The 15,145-nt window shown below is 44.6% G+C and overlaps 2 protein-coding genes across 3 annotated transcripts in view; one reads left to right on the top strand and one right to left on the bottom strand.

Moving 5' to 3' along the window:
* The first annotated feature begins 2,926 nt into the window (after positions 1–2,926).
* On the top strand, positions 2,927–10,440 carry LOC306740868 (suppressor of tumorigenicity 7 protein homolog). 2 transcript variants are annotated; one of them, XM_079223105.1, is made up of 13 exons: positions 2,927–2,976; positions 4,516–4,570; positions 4,846–4,961; positions 5,064–5,139; positions 5,996–6,150; positions 6,232–6,329; positions 6,682–6,796; positions 7,075–7,147; positions 7,285–7,387; positions 7,685–7,835; positions 7,941–8,033; positions 9,164–9,303; positions 10,041–10,440. In XM_079223105.1, exons 3-13 carry the CDS (start codon positions 4,889–4,891, stop codon positions 10,134–10,136), a joined length of 1,173 nt encoding a protein of 390 aa, XP_079079231.1. In that variant the 5' UTR covers positions 2,927–2,976; positions 4,516–4,570; positions 4,846–4,888; the 3' UTR covers positions 10,137–10,440. The 2 variants fall into 2 exon arrangements, with proteins under 2 accessions (XP_079079231.1, XP_079079230.1); XM_079223104.1 differs by having other exon boundaries at positions 9,161–9,303.
* A 2,425-nt stretch (positions 10,441–12,865) lies between these two features.
* Positions 12,866–15,145, bottom strand: part of wnt2 (wingless-type MMTV integration site family member 2) — a gene marked incomplete at both ends in the record, with an annotated part of 17,669 nt that continues 15,389 nt past the window's right edge. Inside the window, one exon of the mRNA XM_079223106.1 lies at positions 12,866–13,071. Coding sequence (XP_079079232.1) covers positions 12,866–13,071 — 206 coding nt within the window. The remainder of the gene's footprint in view (positions 13,072–15,145) is intronic.

Here is a 15,145-nt window from a genome sequence, read left to right as displayed (position 1 = left end):
ATAATACCACAAAGTATTTACAGCTAAGACAACACGCTCGCTCTTTCCAGCGCTCGGGGAGCGAGGGAGGGAGGGAGGGAGGGAGGGAGGGAGGAAAGCAACATGATGGAAATCTCCCCCAAAAAATAATGGAGGGAACAGAAACCCATTTAGCCGAAATGTCTAATAGCGATGGAGGAGGCTGGTGTTCTTTAAGAGCAGCTCCATAACCCGCCTGATGCGCATCGTTGACTCTGAGTTGTAATTTTCCAGTCCACAGGATCCGACTGAGCCGAGCACGAGGACATAAATTGTACAGAAACCTGATTTAAATGTCAATGTATAATAAAATGAAAGGGAGAGGATGGGAGCTGCTGTGGCAACTGGAACCTATTGGGGGTTTTTTAAACGGTAATAATGAATCCGTCATGTTTTTCCTCCACTGCTCGTCGTGGTGAAGCTGTTCGACGATGACGGCGAAGCTCAGGAATTAAACCACCGGCTCCACATTAAGAATACATGGACTTCTCTGTCTCTCCTCTCTCGGCTCCTTTGCGGCCGTTTAGGCGTCGTGACCTTTTTCTTTTCCACGCTAAAAGTCAAATTTGCGCGGCAACATTTTGTAAATTGCATTTTAAAATCCTGCGTTTCATGTCGGGCTCATTTTCCTCCCTATTTTTTTCTACCCACAGTGTAGTAATTCTCCCCTGGTGTTTTGTAATTTCACGTCTGTGCTGCAAGGCTCTCTGGGAAATGCTGAATGTGAAGCGCTTCATGTCTTGAAATGTCCTGGAGTGGTTCTGATGTTCTTTTGCTTCGGTCTCTTCTGTGGAGACGTAACCTAGTTTCTCACCGACAATTCAGTTCTACAAATGTCTCTTCTGCCTTGTCGTCCTCTTGATGTGGAGATGTTTCTAGTAACCGTCTCTTCTTCTTCTTCTTCTTTGTGTCTCTGCAGTAAGCATGTTTCTCAACACCCTGACGCCCAAGTTTTACGTGGCTCTGACGGGAACCTCCTCCCTCATATCAGGACTCATATTGGTAAGAAACCCTTTTTATTTCCTTGTCGTATCCAGTTCGTGTGTCAGTCACGGCGTGTTGTAGTCGAGAGACATCTCAGTTTCCTCAACTCTTCCAGTACGCCATCAGCTCTTCTGCTAGCCGAGCTAGCGTTAGCTTCTCTTTGGCTATTAACTACAGCGCTTGGGCCGCCTGCTGCTTTACTCGTATCAGATAAATGGAAATGGAAGAAGAAGAAAAATCCCACTTAAAGGCTGATGACTTCACTCTGCCTTGACGTTCTCGTCGTAACGTTTACAAAAGAGGAAATTCATTTTCAGAACCCGGGATGTAATTTGTGAGGAAATCTATACTCACTCGGCGTTAGAAACATCTTCTGATGCTTTCTCCAGCTGGTACAGATATGAATAGAGCTCTCCGTCTCTGTGCATTACACACTAATACGATGCAGCACCCAACTGGTCACGACTGGCTTCCAGGTTGACGAATAGAATAACGAGATGCTAACGGGCTTTTCCTGCGTATGCAGGTGTGTTTGTTTTACCGTCTCTCTCTCTCTCTTTCAACTTCTTCACACAGAGCGCCGACTGTGCAACAGTGGTTGGTCCGCGTTTAAAAATAGCTCCTCTCTTAATTAACTCGCTCTCTCCTCCCTGCGGGTTATCGGCAGCTCGCAACAGAAGAAGAAGGAAAAAAGGTGTCGAGCTCCGAGAGACGATTAAGAATCGCAGAAGCCGATCGGCGTCGGCGGAGCGAAGCCGATCGCCTCTCTGTAATTGCGGTAGATGTTTATGTCCCAATTAGTTTGGTCTCTTTCCCGCCGGAGAGTTCTGGATGAGCCCCATCAAATATCACTTCCCCCCTCGAGGCGAGAGAGGATCGGCGTTCACCGGATGGCTCTTGCATTCGGTTGAGAGGACCAGCTCACGGGAGAAAAGCAACGTCCTGCAGACGCATTTTAGACGTCTTTAACGAATAGATATCAGTTTAAGTGTCCGCCCTTTTCTAGACGGAAGAACTGAAGCCATCAGATCCACCTGAGCTCCCTTTACAGGACCAGTGACTTCACCTCAGCCGTGTGCCGCTCAGGATGCATCCGTTGTTGTGAGTCACCAAACCGTGGGGTAACAACAATCTAAACGAGTGGTGAAATGACCTTTTCTCAAAAGGAGTGTTGTGGCTTTGAAGAGAGCTTAGATAACGGCTTCAGGTCCTTAAAGGGCAGTCGAAATGACACTTAAACTGATAAAAGAAATATGTTTTTATTTGTATTTTGACATCGCTGAGACTCCTGTGTCTCGGCTCGGCGGTTCGATGCCTCGCTCGTTTCTCAGACCTGTTCCCATTCGCGACCCGGCCCAGTCTGCAGATGTGAGTTCTCGCCGCTCGGTTCCATCTCCGCTCCTCTCTGGCTGAAGGCGGTAATCGGTGAAGTCCTGTCGACGTACAAAGCAACACTCGGGGGCTCTGTGGCGCCGGGCCGGGACCCCATGGCGCCGACGCCGTTAATTACCGGAGCGTCCGCGCTCTGATTAAGATCATAAAGGTGTCGTTAAAAAGCAGACGGGGAATCGCCGCTAGCGAAGCACAACTGAAGTCCTTCAAGCTGATCGTGGGGGTTTCTTCTTTGTAATTATCTTTTATATGCACATCCGTTTTATTTGGGAAATTGCCTGGACCTTTTTTTTTATTATTTATGTATAACAACTGTGTTAAATTTCTTTTGTAAAGACTGAGCAGACGCTAGGAGAAGCAACAACGTGTTTTTATTGACTGAAAGTCGTATGAGAAGTTAAATCTCTCTCTCTCTCCCTCAGATATTTGAGTGGTGGTATTTCAGGAAGTATGGGACGTCCTTCATAGAGCAGGTGTCTGTGAGCCACCTGCGCCCCCTGCTGGGCGGAGTGGACAGCAGCGCCCCCAGCAACCCCAGCACCAGTAACGGAGAGGCCGACTCCAACCGACAAAGTGTGTCCGGTAAGAGAAGACCATCAAAATACAGACCAGAGAAATATGAAGGAGAAACTCCATCCGGATGAGTTCTGTTTGAAGCTCCTTCCAGATAAGATGAAGCAGTGTTAATGAGCTTTATATATTAATACGCTTCATAAGCTCATGGTGGCTGGATTCTGACTGCTTCTGGAGCCGGATTGGTCTCTAATAGTAGAGATGCTTTAAATAGGCAACCAATCAATTAGTCGACTGGCGGAGTCATACTGGTTTTGACTGTTTTGATAAAACCAGAAGTCATTTTTCATTTAAATTAGGTGTAAAATGCTGTTTCTAGCACCTCAAATGTGAAGATTTCCTGCTTTTTTTCTTGTTAGAAATCATAATTTCTGAACATCTTGGGTTGTGAGACATTTAAAGACGTCACCTTGGCCTCTGAGGAACTGGGATAAATATATATTTATATATTTTTACTATTTTCTGACATTTTATAGACCAAACGGAATAGTTTATAAATAAAATAATTGCCCCAATCTCCATACGACACATCCCTCACCCTGCTGCTTCAGATTCACAGATTAAAACCAATAATGTAATTATTTATTTAATATTATTTACATTCTTTTTTAGACACATTCTCAACGATGATGTTTGAAGCTGTATAGTCGATACAAACATTCCCCAAAACACAGTTAGCAAGCATTTTTACAGAATATAACTTTAAGTGCATACCTTTTTTTTGGGGATTAACACATTTATCCTGTTTGTTGGATGCAGAACTGTTAGATATAAAGACAACAGAAGCTTTCTGCTCTGATGCATGTTCAAAAGAAAGAAGATTTACCGTTTATACAATAATAAATATAAATATATATCTCTGTGAGCGAGAGCTGCATGAGAGTTGATGTCCGATCAGCATCATCTGACATGTTTCCTTCTGCTTTTGTTTACGGCCAAACGACTTTAAATCAACAGGATTACTCGCCGCATTAAACCAACGAGCTCGAGACGGGGAGGAGAAAGGAGTCTTAATTATGTCGACTCCGCTAATCCTTCACGTTTTCTGGCTAATAATCTTCTCCGTGTGAATCCCTCGGCTGCAGCCGGCGCATTAATATTCTTTGTTGCAGCCGGAGTCTTTCAGGGAAGATTGATTCGTTGTTTCTGTGAATCGTGTCGTCACAAAACCTTTTGTTTCTTAAAGATGGGGGATGGTGCTGATTATTAGAACATTTAAAGTCGTTGTAAATGGGATGTTTGTTAGAACAACATGAAGACGTCGCTGAGGGTTTTTAATGTGCATCTTTCACAATGTTAAGACATTTCATAGATGAAACTATTCATAATTAAATAAGTATATAAGTGAGGGACAAAAAAAAAAACAAAGAGGGATTCAAATTGATATTTTTACCTTTGGTTCCAACTTCAACTCCAAAAATCCTGGATCCTACAATTCCCATAATGCCTCTGGGCTGCCTCACGTTTTATCTTCTCGTAGCTACGCGTCCAACAGGTTAAATCATGATCATTGAAATAAATCTCTCTCTCTCTCTCTCTCTCCTGCAGAATGTAAAGTCTGGAGAAATCCGCTCAATTTATTTCGCGGGGCTGAATATAATCGGTGAGTGAGCATCTGAAAACAAACAACAACAACAACAACAACCCCTCCTCCGCTTCTGTCTCCTCCCTCTTCTCTTAAATCATTCATTCTCTTTTTCCTTTCGCTGCCCTTTCCTGTTCTGTGTTCTACAGATTTAAATGAACTTTTTCTCTTCAGACCATCACTCCTCCTCCTCCTTTCTTTGCACATCCTCTCCTCTCTTCTTCTTCTTTTCTCCTCCTCCCGTCTCCGCCGCTCGCTCGGTAACGTCCTCCCCGTCTCTGCTCGTGTTTCAGGTACACGTGGGTGACGGGTCGAGAGCCGCTGACGTACTACGACATGAACCTGTCGGCTCAAGACCACCAGACCTTCTTCACCTGCGACTCGGACCACCTGCGGCCCGCCGACGCCAGTAAGCGCCACGCAGCGCCGCACACTCGTCGGGCGGCAGCGCGCTGACGTCTTCCATCGGTCTCAACGTTTGTTTGTTTGTTTGTTTGTTTGTTTGTGTCAGTCATGCAGAAGGCGTGGAGAGAGAGGAACCCACAGGCTCGCATCTCCGCAGCACACGAAGCTCTGGAGCTGGAAGAGTGAGTTCACGCCCTCTTTTTTTATCTTCCTCTCTTTCTCTCTAGCGACTCCGTCCTCTGAGACGAGCGTCGTTTGTCATCTAGAAGGTGACTTTATTTTAGACCGAACATCCAAAATACAAATAAAATAAACTGTGGAGCAGAAGATAGACTCTGACTCCTACAGACGGCCATTGCAGCATCAGAATCATGAATTGTTTTACATCAGGCACCAGATTCTGAGCCCTGCCTTCAAAATCTTACTTTTCTTCTAACTTTTTGTTTTCTTTCTGCCTTTTGGGCAAAAACATGCTTCTTTTCTTCATCAGGATTATTGCTGCTGTATTACACATCCCCAAAAAACATCCCTAAACATTTAGTACACAGAAAATAATTCAATTTGTGCTTTTTTTTTATTCTTCTTCGGGTCCAACTCGGAAAATATGTCAATATTTGATCGTAGTGATCAGAACTGAAGTTGTTTACACAATTTAACTCATCTGACAAACGATCATCGTGATGATAAACTCAGGGCACCATCAATATTTAATTTGTCGGTAAAAAAAAAGTTTTGCTCATCCAGAAACCACCGATTTGATTTTAGTTTTCTTTTCCACCTTTTGCACTTTCACAAAGTTGAATACCTCCTCCTAAAGTGTGGTTTTTAATCCCGCTATAACTAAAGCAGGTCGTCTTTCAGGTCACAAGCAGTCAGACTTGTCCCAACCCGACATGGAGGGGACTCTGGTTTTCATCCTTAAATCCCAAACTATAACGAACGCCGTTTCTTTTCGTGAAGTTGTAATTTCCTGCTTAACAGCTCCTCCTCCTCCTCCTCTTCCTCCTCTTCCTCCTCCTCCTCCTCCTTCTCCTGTAGTTGTGCGACCGCGTTCATCCTGCTGGCGGAGGAGGAGGCCACCACCATCATGGAGGCCGAGCGTTTGTTCAAGCAGGCGCTGAAAGCCGGGGAGCTCTGCTACCGCCGCAGCCAACAGCTGCAGCATCACGGGACTCAGTACGAGGCCCAGCACAGTGAGTCCACTCTCAATACACTGGTGTGTGTGTTATAGTGTGTGTGTGTGTGTTACATTGTGTGTCTGTTTGCTCCTCCAGGAAGAGACACCAACGTGTTGGTGTACACAAAGAGAAGACTGGCCATGTGCTCCAGAAAGCTCGGCCGAACACGAGAAGCTGTAAAAATGATGAGAGATGTAAGTACACACACACACACACACACACACACACACACACACACACACACACACGATCACACTCACGATTACACACACTCTCACTCACTCACTCACACTATCACACATACTCTCACTCACACACACTCAAGATTACACACTCACTCACACAAACACTAACACACTCTCACGATTACACACTCTCACTCACACACACTCAAGATTACACACTCACACACTCACAAACACACACACACTCTCACACACACTCACTCACGATTTCAGCGCTGCTCTGCATAATGATGAACCTGCTGACTGTGCATGTGTCGCCCCTGCTCGGTATTACATGTAACAACAGTTGTGTGTTTTCCAGTTAATGAAGGAGTTCCCTCTCCTCAGTATGTTCAACATCCACGAGAACCTGCTGGAGTCACTACTGGAGCTCCAGAACTACGCCGACGTCCAGGCGGTTCTGGCCAAGTACGACGGTGAGGGACTCGAACGCACAGCGCTTTAAAAATACAATTATCTTCACGTAGAAATAAAAAAAGTATTTGATGTGTAACATCAAATACTTTTTTAAGAGGAATACGCTGATCACATGACCCGTCGTGACATCGGCATAATCGAGGGCTTTTATATCCGTCCGTCATCTATTAGCTCCGCCTCCAGAGTCGCGGTGACATCATCCACTAAGACAAAACGCCTCAACGTGTTTTCATCTCCGTCACTAAGCTCCTCCCCTTCCTCTGCTTTGTGCCCACAGATATTAGTTTACCCAAATCTGCAACGATATGCTACACAGCTGCCTTGCTCAAAGCCAGGGCGGTGTCAGACAAGTGAGTATCGCTTCTTCTCACGGTTCATGCTCCACCTGCACATCTCTATTTGGAGAGGTTTATATTAAAGAGAGATTACTGACAGGTGTGTGTGTGTGTGTGTGTGTGTGTGTGTGTGTGTGTGTGTGTGTGTGCAGATTCTCTCCAGAGGCAGCATCCAGACGAGGGCTGAGCACAGCAGAGATGAATGCAGTAGAAGCCATTCACAGAGCGGTGGAGTTCAACCCTCACGTCCCCAAAGTGAGAGAGAGACACACACACACACACACACACACACACACACACACACACACACACACACACACACACACAGATCCTCCTCCCTTTGAAGAAACGCTTCTCCAACACGTCGCTTTTTGTTTGTGAAAGAAAAAAAGATCGTGAATCACATTTATTTACCACAACAAAACACAATTATTCCGTTTGATTTCTTTCCATTTTATCTTTTTTTCGATGACAGCTCAAACTCATCTTTGACTTTTATGTGCTGAAGTTTGTTGTTGTTGATCAATACTGTCTGTCCCTCCTCCTCCTCAGTATCTGCTGGAGATGAAGAGTCTGATTCTTCCTCCTGAACACATCCTGAAGAGAGGAGACAGCGAGGCCATCGCCTACGCCTTCTTCCACCTGCAGCACTGGAAGAGGGTGGAGGGGGCGCTGAACCTGCTGCACTGCACCTGGGAGGGCAGTGAGTACACACACACACACACACACACACACACACACAGTTACCACACACGGTCACCACACACACTCCTAAATGTTGACGGTAACGGGTTGTCTCTGCTTGCAGCGTTCAGAATGATCCCGTATCCTCTGGAGAAAGGTCACCTGTTCTACCCCTACCCCATCTGCACAGAGACGGCCGACAGGGAGCTGCTACCCAGTAAGAGACGCCTCGACATGCACACACACACACTCACACACACACACATGCGCGCACACACATATGCATGCATGCACATGCGTGCGCAGGCACATACACACAGGCGCACACGTGCATATGCACACATACGCTCGCACATACGCGCACGCATACACGTGTGTATACGTGCGCAGCATACGCGTGCACGCACACACATGCGCGCACACACACACACACACACACACACGTGTATATGTGTGCACACACGCATACGCGCGCATACACGCAGGCGCACGCACACACACACATATGCACACGCATACATGCACGCACACACACATATGCACACGCATACATGCACGCACACACACATATGCGCTCACACGTGTATATGTGTGCACACACGCATACGCGCGCATACACGCAGGCGCACGCACACACACACATATGCACACGCATACATGCACGCACACACACATATGCGCTCACACGTGTATATGTGTGCACACACGCATACGCGCGCATACACGCAGGCGCACGCACACACACACATATGCACACGCATACATGCACGCACACACACATATGCGCTCACACGTGTATATGTGTGCACACACGCATACGCGCGCATACACGCAGGCGCACGCACACACATATGCACACACACATGCACGCATTCAGGTGCACCTCCTACAACTCTGGGAAACTCGAGAGGTGTTTGTGAAGAGTCCTATTTCAATTTCAAGGGGTCAGATTTAGAAAATGTTAAATATTTCCTAAAAAAACCTTAAAATCGATGCAGTTCAACGAGACTCACTCATTGGCATGAAAGCATCGAAATACACAATAATATTGAATGATTAATGAACACCACATTAACGACGATTATTATATAACGACTGATTATTATTAATATTATTGAAGGTTACTGTGTAAAGCAGCAGTGACCATAATGACTGACAGAAGATCATCTTACGTTTAAATATTTAGTAAAAAAAAAACGATCCTGAAGTCTGGTAAATATTTAGACGTTTGTGATGTAAATGTATAAACTAACATTGTGTGTGTGTGTGTGTGTGTGTGTGTGTGTGTGTGTGTGTGTGTGTGTGTGTGTGTGTGTGTGTGTGTGTGTTTGTCCCACGTGGAAGCAGTGTTCCACGAGGTGTCGGTCTACCCGAAGAAGGAGCTGCCCTTCTTCATCCTCTTCACCGCCGGCCTCTGCTCCTTCACCGCCATGCTGGCTCTGCTCACACACCAGTTCCCCGAGCTCATGGGCGTGTTCGCTAAAGCTGTGAGTCACACACACACACACACACACACACACACAGCTGTAAGGTCCAACTCTAACCCAAATCATAGCTCAATATGTGAACATTCTCTCTGCAAAGGTTGACTTTGATAAAGTGAAGCCGAACACAGTTAGAGGGGGTTTAGAACAGAGAACATTCAGGCGAGGACTCCAACATGGGCATTTGCATCTGTGACATTTTTATTTTCAAATGTACCAAACCATAGATTTCACTTGTATATTACTTATGGTGTTCAATACATCCAAATCCAGCAGTTTGGGGCTTTTTTTTTCTTCATAAAACAAGCTATGATTTACAGTTTTATACAACAATTGCTCAGTCTGCCCTGTTAGATTGGTCACACACACACACACACACACACACACACACACACACACACACACACACACACACACACACACACACACACACACACACACACACACACACACACACACACACACACACACACACAGTGGATGAGCTCATCTCTCCCACTGGTAACGCTATCAGCAGCTACAATCTACAGTACCTGCTGAGAGAAAACACATTTCATTTTAATTTGGGTAAACTAGCATCTACATATTGATTTATCTTTTTAATTTTTAATCAACTTGAATCAACGACACACAGATTAGTTTATCCAGCTTCTCCTACCTAGTAAACATGGAGGGGAGTCGTCTGCTCCTCTTCCTCTTCCTCTATATTCCTGACGCGTCGCTCTTCTGTCTCCTCGTAGTTCCTCAGCACGCTGTTCGCTCCTCTCAACTTCATCATGGAGAAGGTGGAGAGCATCCTGCCGTCCAGCCTCTGGCACCAACTCACCCGCATCTGACCCGGACCGGACCCCGAACCAGACCCGGGACCTCCTCCCGGGACAAACAGCTGAACTGAAACCCAGAACGCTGCGTTGGGCCGGACTGACGCACCTTTGTGCCGAGACGAGTTCAGAAACCAAACCGAGGGCCGCAGGACGAGACGCGAGACAAAAAAGGCAAAACACTGGAATCCAGATTTGGTTTTGACTTTATTTGATATGTTTGCATTTTTGGGGGGTTTTCAAATCATTTAAAGCTGTTCTTTTTGTTGTACAAAAAAAGAAAAAAAAAGAAAGAGGTGATCAATTGCCATCATTAAAACAGTGAAAAGACAAAAAAAAATACAATAAAGGACTTTTTGTGTATTGCTGCAAGCCGGCTTCTTCCCGCCGTTCTTTTCTTTCCCGCCGTTTTAACGGCCAGAAGCCCCTCCCCCTTACGGCAGCCGACGCCCTCTGGAGCAAAACAACCGACCTGGTAGGTTTTTAAAAGTTCACCTGGGGAATCTTCTTAATGTGTGTTTTCCTTCTCACTCGGAGGAAGAGGAAGAGTTTTACCCACATCCACCGGGGGTTTTATGTGATTAAAACCAGCGGTTTTACATTTTTAAACACGGAAAACAAGTTTTGTTTTAGAAACTTTCACAAAACGGTTCCGTTTCTGTACGACATGAAAATTAAAAACTATCAGCAGAAGCTCCACACTTCATACAAAGTCACTTTGTATGTGTTTTCCCATCAAAGGTAATTTAATCTGCATCATTAGGAAGTGAAGCTGGTTAAAACGCTCCTATTGGATCCAGATAACGTTCCATTCACTATACATCTGATTTAATTTACACAACCACATATTTACATTAAGAAACTAAACAAAACTAAATGTGTGTGACGCATAAATTCGGACACTTTTAAACGAGCCGGTTTACATTTTTTTGTGGTTGAATATGGACGCAGAGTTTTAAAGTAAATAAATACAGTGGAATAAGAGAAGAAACATCGGACGGTTCAGATTCCAGGAAGGTTGTCGTGGTGACTAGCTGGTGTTGTAATGGAACGTTGAAGTAGAAGTACTGCTTTAAATACATTAACTGTTATTTAAAAGGTTTTTAACCGCAACGATTAGCTTTTTAGGGCTGTACCGACTAGTCTGGAGCTAACGTTTTAAATAGTGAACGTTTTGTTTTAAAGCCAGTGATTGTGTACTATAAAGATAAAGCGACACTAATATAGTGTGTGTGTGTGTGTGTGTGTGTGTGTGTGTGTGTGTGTGTGTGTGTGTGTGTGTGTGTGTGTGTCTGTAGAACTAGATCCCTGTCGCGGCTCCAGAGTTGTAAATGTGAAGGCAAAAGAAGAAAAAGATAATGCTGGTCCCACTACCTTCGGAGGTTGTCGGGGAGCTAGCGGGGAGCTAGCGGAGAGCTAGTGGAGAGCTAGCGGAGAGCTAGTGGAGAGCTAGCGGAGAGCTAGCGGAGAGCTAACGGGGACACTGACCGAAAGTAGTAGCGGCTTGTAACCCGACTTTTACGGTATTCGTTGGAGTTTAGCCCTTTAACAAAACAAAAAACATTTGTTCAGCAGGTCAAAAACTGTTTGCTCTACCACTCAAGTTATATTTATTAAAGTTTAAATATTTAATAAAAAATAGACTAGTTTTAATTGAAAAACCCCAACAGATGCATCAAAAATAAAACTGACGACATTCGGTACAGCCCTATTTTGTTGTAGCTGCTGGAGTCAGTTCTCGTCTTCTTGGAGTTCAACGTAAAACTAATAAATCAGAAAGAGGCGAACTCGTCCACCGGCAGCGTTTTCCTGCTTTTACACTTTAAGTTTAGTGGGAAAAGATCAGACGGCCTGTTTGACGAAACAGCGCCCTCTGGTGGAGAAACTGGAGCTCTACAAGATTATCACATTATGCCAAACAAAGATAAAACCGTCTATACTTTCAGCAAAATTACTTTAAAGCCTCTTTAAATGTTCAGTATTTAACTTTATTATTGTTTTAAAGTGAAATGTTACTGTACATGTATTCACACTCACTGAATCACCATTAAGTGCTAAAAATAAACCCTCAAACCAGCAGACGGTAACTAAATAACGCGCATCTGTAACTCAGGTTTTTGGGCGACACGCTGCGATGTTGCAGAGTAAAAACTGATTTATGTTCTGTAGAGGCGTTCAAATTCAACCGTGAAATCTAAAACATGCAGGAGACGCTTTACTTTGAAGTGAGCATGCTGAGGTTTTTCTTACGAACGTGTTGCTGATAATAAAAAATAAAAGGAAGAAGGTGCCACTAAAAAATAAATCTCATAAAATAAAGTGAAGCGAAAGATGTGACGGTTTAAGTTCAGGGAACATTGTGACTCTGCGATAAATCATTTAACTTAAGATATATTTTCTCTTACCATTTAAAACGTTATCCAGCTGATTCCGTCTCTGCTTCACCATCAGGAGCCAGAAGTAAACAACAAATAAACATCTGCCTTTTAAAAAAACGGTTTCTGTGTAGAAATCAGTTCTAAAATAAATGTCCAGCCCTTTAATCCACAGCGTGTGGATGAAAGAAACGACCTCTAGCAGACGCACGTTTGACCTTTTCGTTCATTTCTTTCTCAGAAGAGTCACGGTTTGATTGACAGGTGCCGTACTAAAGCGGTTGGTTTTTACACGGCGGCCCAGTCGGACTGCTGGTTCCCTACACTGGTCACGTCTGACCTACACTGGTCACGTCTGACCTACACTGGTCACGTCTGACCTTTGCAGGTGTGCACGTCGACCTGCTGCTGGCAGTCGCTGCAGCGCACGGCGCAGCACCAGTGGAACTTGCACTCGCACTTCGTGGTCCGGCTGACGCGCGACGTGTCGTAGCCGCGACCGCAGCACATGACCTCACAGCCGTCCACGCCGCGGGACGTCCGGTTACAGACACGCCCACCCGTCCCCATCGAGCCTGGAGGGAGGGAGGGAGGGAGAGAGAGAACATGGTAGAGAGAGAGAGAGAGAGAGAGAAAACGTGGGAGAGAGAGAGAGAACATGGGAGAGAGAGAGAGAACGTGGGAGAGGGGGAGAGAGAGAGAACGTGGGAGAGGGGGAGAGAGAGAGAGAACATGGGAGAGAAAGAGGGGGAGAAACAGAAATGTTAAATTTTATGCTAATTTTAGTTCAGAAGTAAAATAAAAGATAATATTTATGTAAATGAAAGGGTAGAGAAAACTCTTTAGTTTGTTTTACAATGTTTTTATATATATATATATATATATTCAATTATTTCATATTATATCATAATATATTTAACAAAAAATCAATTCAGTAAAAAACTAACAGTTTATTTCAGTATAAAACTAAGTGATATTAATATGGAAGCCCGTTTCCGTAACTGATAAATAAAAAAATCTCATACTTATGACTTAACTATCTCATAATTTTAATTTAGTATCTCATAATTATGAGTTAGTAAGTCGGAATTATGAGATAGTATCTAATAATTATGACTTACAGATCTTGATTTTTTTTTTAATCACATTGGCGGTAATGGGCTTCCATACTTTCCTGTGATTCTGTTTGATCACTTTCAATTTTAAATCACATTTAAACAAACTAAGTTTATTCTCTAAATGCAAAAAGCATTTCAGTAGTTTCCTCCTTTAAAAAACAAACCGATTCCCTGTTTGAAACGCTCGACACCCAAACCGACAATTATTCCAGGCTCAGAAAGGTGAGAGGCATCCTGGGAAATTACTGTGGATTTAAGACACAAGCTCCTCCTTTAACTCTGTTCCTCTCAACGAACGGCCAATCAGAGGAGGCGCATCGGTTGTCGAGAGCCAATGGGAGCGCAGCGAGACGGAGCGGCCGAGTAAGACGATGAACGGAGAGATGAGAGGATGATGAGAGAAGCCGTCAGCCTGAACTCACTCTTCATCAGCTGCTCATTTTACAAGAGACACACACACACACACACACACACACACACACACAATAACTGAGGGGAACAGCTTCACCTTCAAGCTGGTTTGGATTTTAGTTTTCTGTGCGCTCGACAAAAACAAAACACAAAAACTAACGATAAAATAAGTGACCGTGTTTGTGACGTAGCGACCTGTCAATCACATTGTAGTCCCGCCTCTAAAGCGACTCTAAATTACCATAATTTACTAAATGAACATCATGCTGTATTGAAGAAGACTTGAAACTAGAGATTGAGACATAAACTCATGTTTACAATGTTTACTGAGGGAATAAATCAAGAGAAGTAGAGTCATTTATATAGACTTCTATACAACCAGAGGAGTCGCCCCCTGGTGGTCAGGAGAGAGAATGCAGCTTTAACACATGAAGCATAGACTTCTATACAACCAGAGGAGTCACCCCCTGATGGTCAGGAGAGAGAATGCAGCTTTAACACATGAAGCATAGACTTCTATACAACCAGAGGAGTCGCCCCCTGGTGGTCAGGAGAGAGAATGCAGCTTTAACACATGAAGCATAGACTTCTATACAACCAGAGGAGTCGCCCCCTGGTGGTCAGGAGAGAGAATGCAGCTTTAACACATGAAGCATAGACTTCTATACACCCAGAGGAGTCACGGCTAACTTCTGCAGTCTTTTCGAATTTCGTCACAACCTCGAAGATATATTTAAAATTCAAGGTTTTAAAAACCTGATGAAACCTTCTGAGCTGCAGAAGACTGTTACTGACGGTGTGTGTGTGTGTGTGTGTGTGTGTGTGTGTGTGTGTGTGTGTGTGTGTTCAGCCGTCTTCTCCTGTACAAATAAAAGTTTAGGAGGAGGGAAAAAAATAAATAAATGATGCGCGGGCTTCAAGTGCCATCTCGAACATTGTTCTGGAATTCGCTCCGTGTTTACATTCTGCTTCGCTCCGTCTCTGCACCGTAACGGTAATATGTCTGGGCACGACCCGAAGCCCCGCCCCTCTCTGGCGGCGTGCGAGGAGTGACATCACGGCCGGAGTCTTCCTCGCGTCTGCTTATTGAATTAAGATGAGGGGGCGCCGAGAGATGAGT

This window comes from Taurulus bubalis (genome assembly GCF_910589615.1).
Source record: "Taurulus bubalis genome assembly, chromosome: 9".
In the NCBI taxonomy this organism is placed as follows: Eukaryota; Metazoa; Chordata; class Actinopteri; order Perciformes; family Cottidae; genus Taurulus; species Taurulus bubalis.
This window is presented reverse-complemented; position numbering and strand designations above follow the sequence as displayed.

Excerpts from the sequence above, each read along its gene's own strand:
- LOC306740868 (XM_079223104.1), top strand. The coding sequence starts at position 4,889 with ATGAACCTGTCGGCTCAAGACCACCAGACCTTCTTCACCTGCGACTCG. Across the intron at positions 6,797-7,074 it reads GGTTCTGGCCAAGTACGACG|ATATTAGTTTACCCAAATCT; the intron begins GTGAGGGACTCG and ends TTGTGCCCACAG. Across the intron at positions 7,388-7,684 it reads TCAACCCTCACGTCCCCAAA|TATCTGCTGGAGATGAAGAG; the intron begins GTGAGAGAGAGA and ends CCTCCTCCTCAG.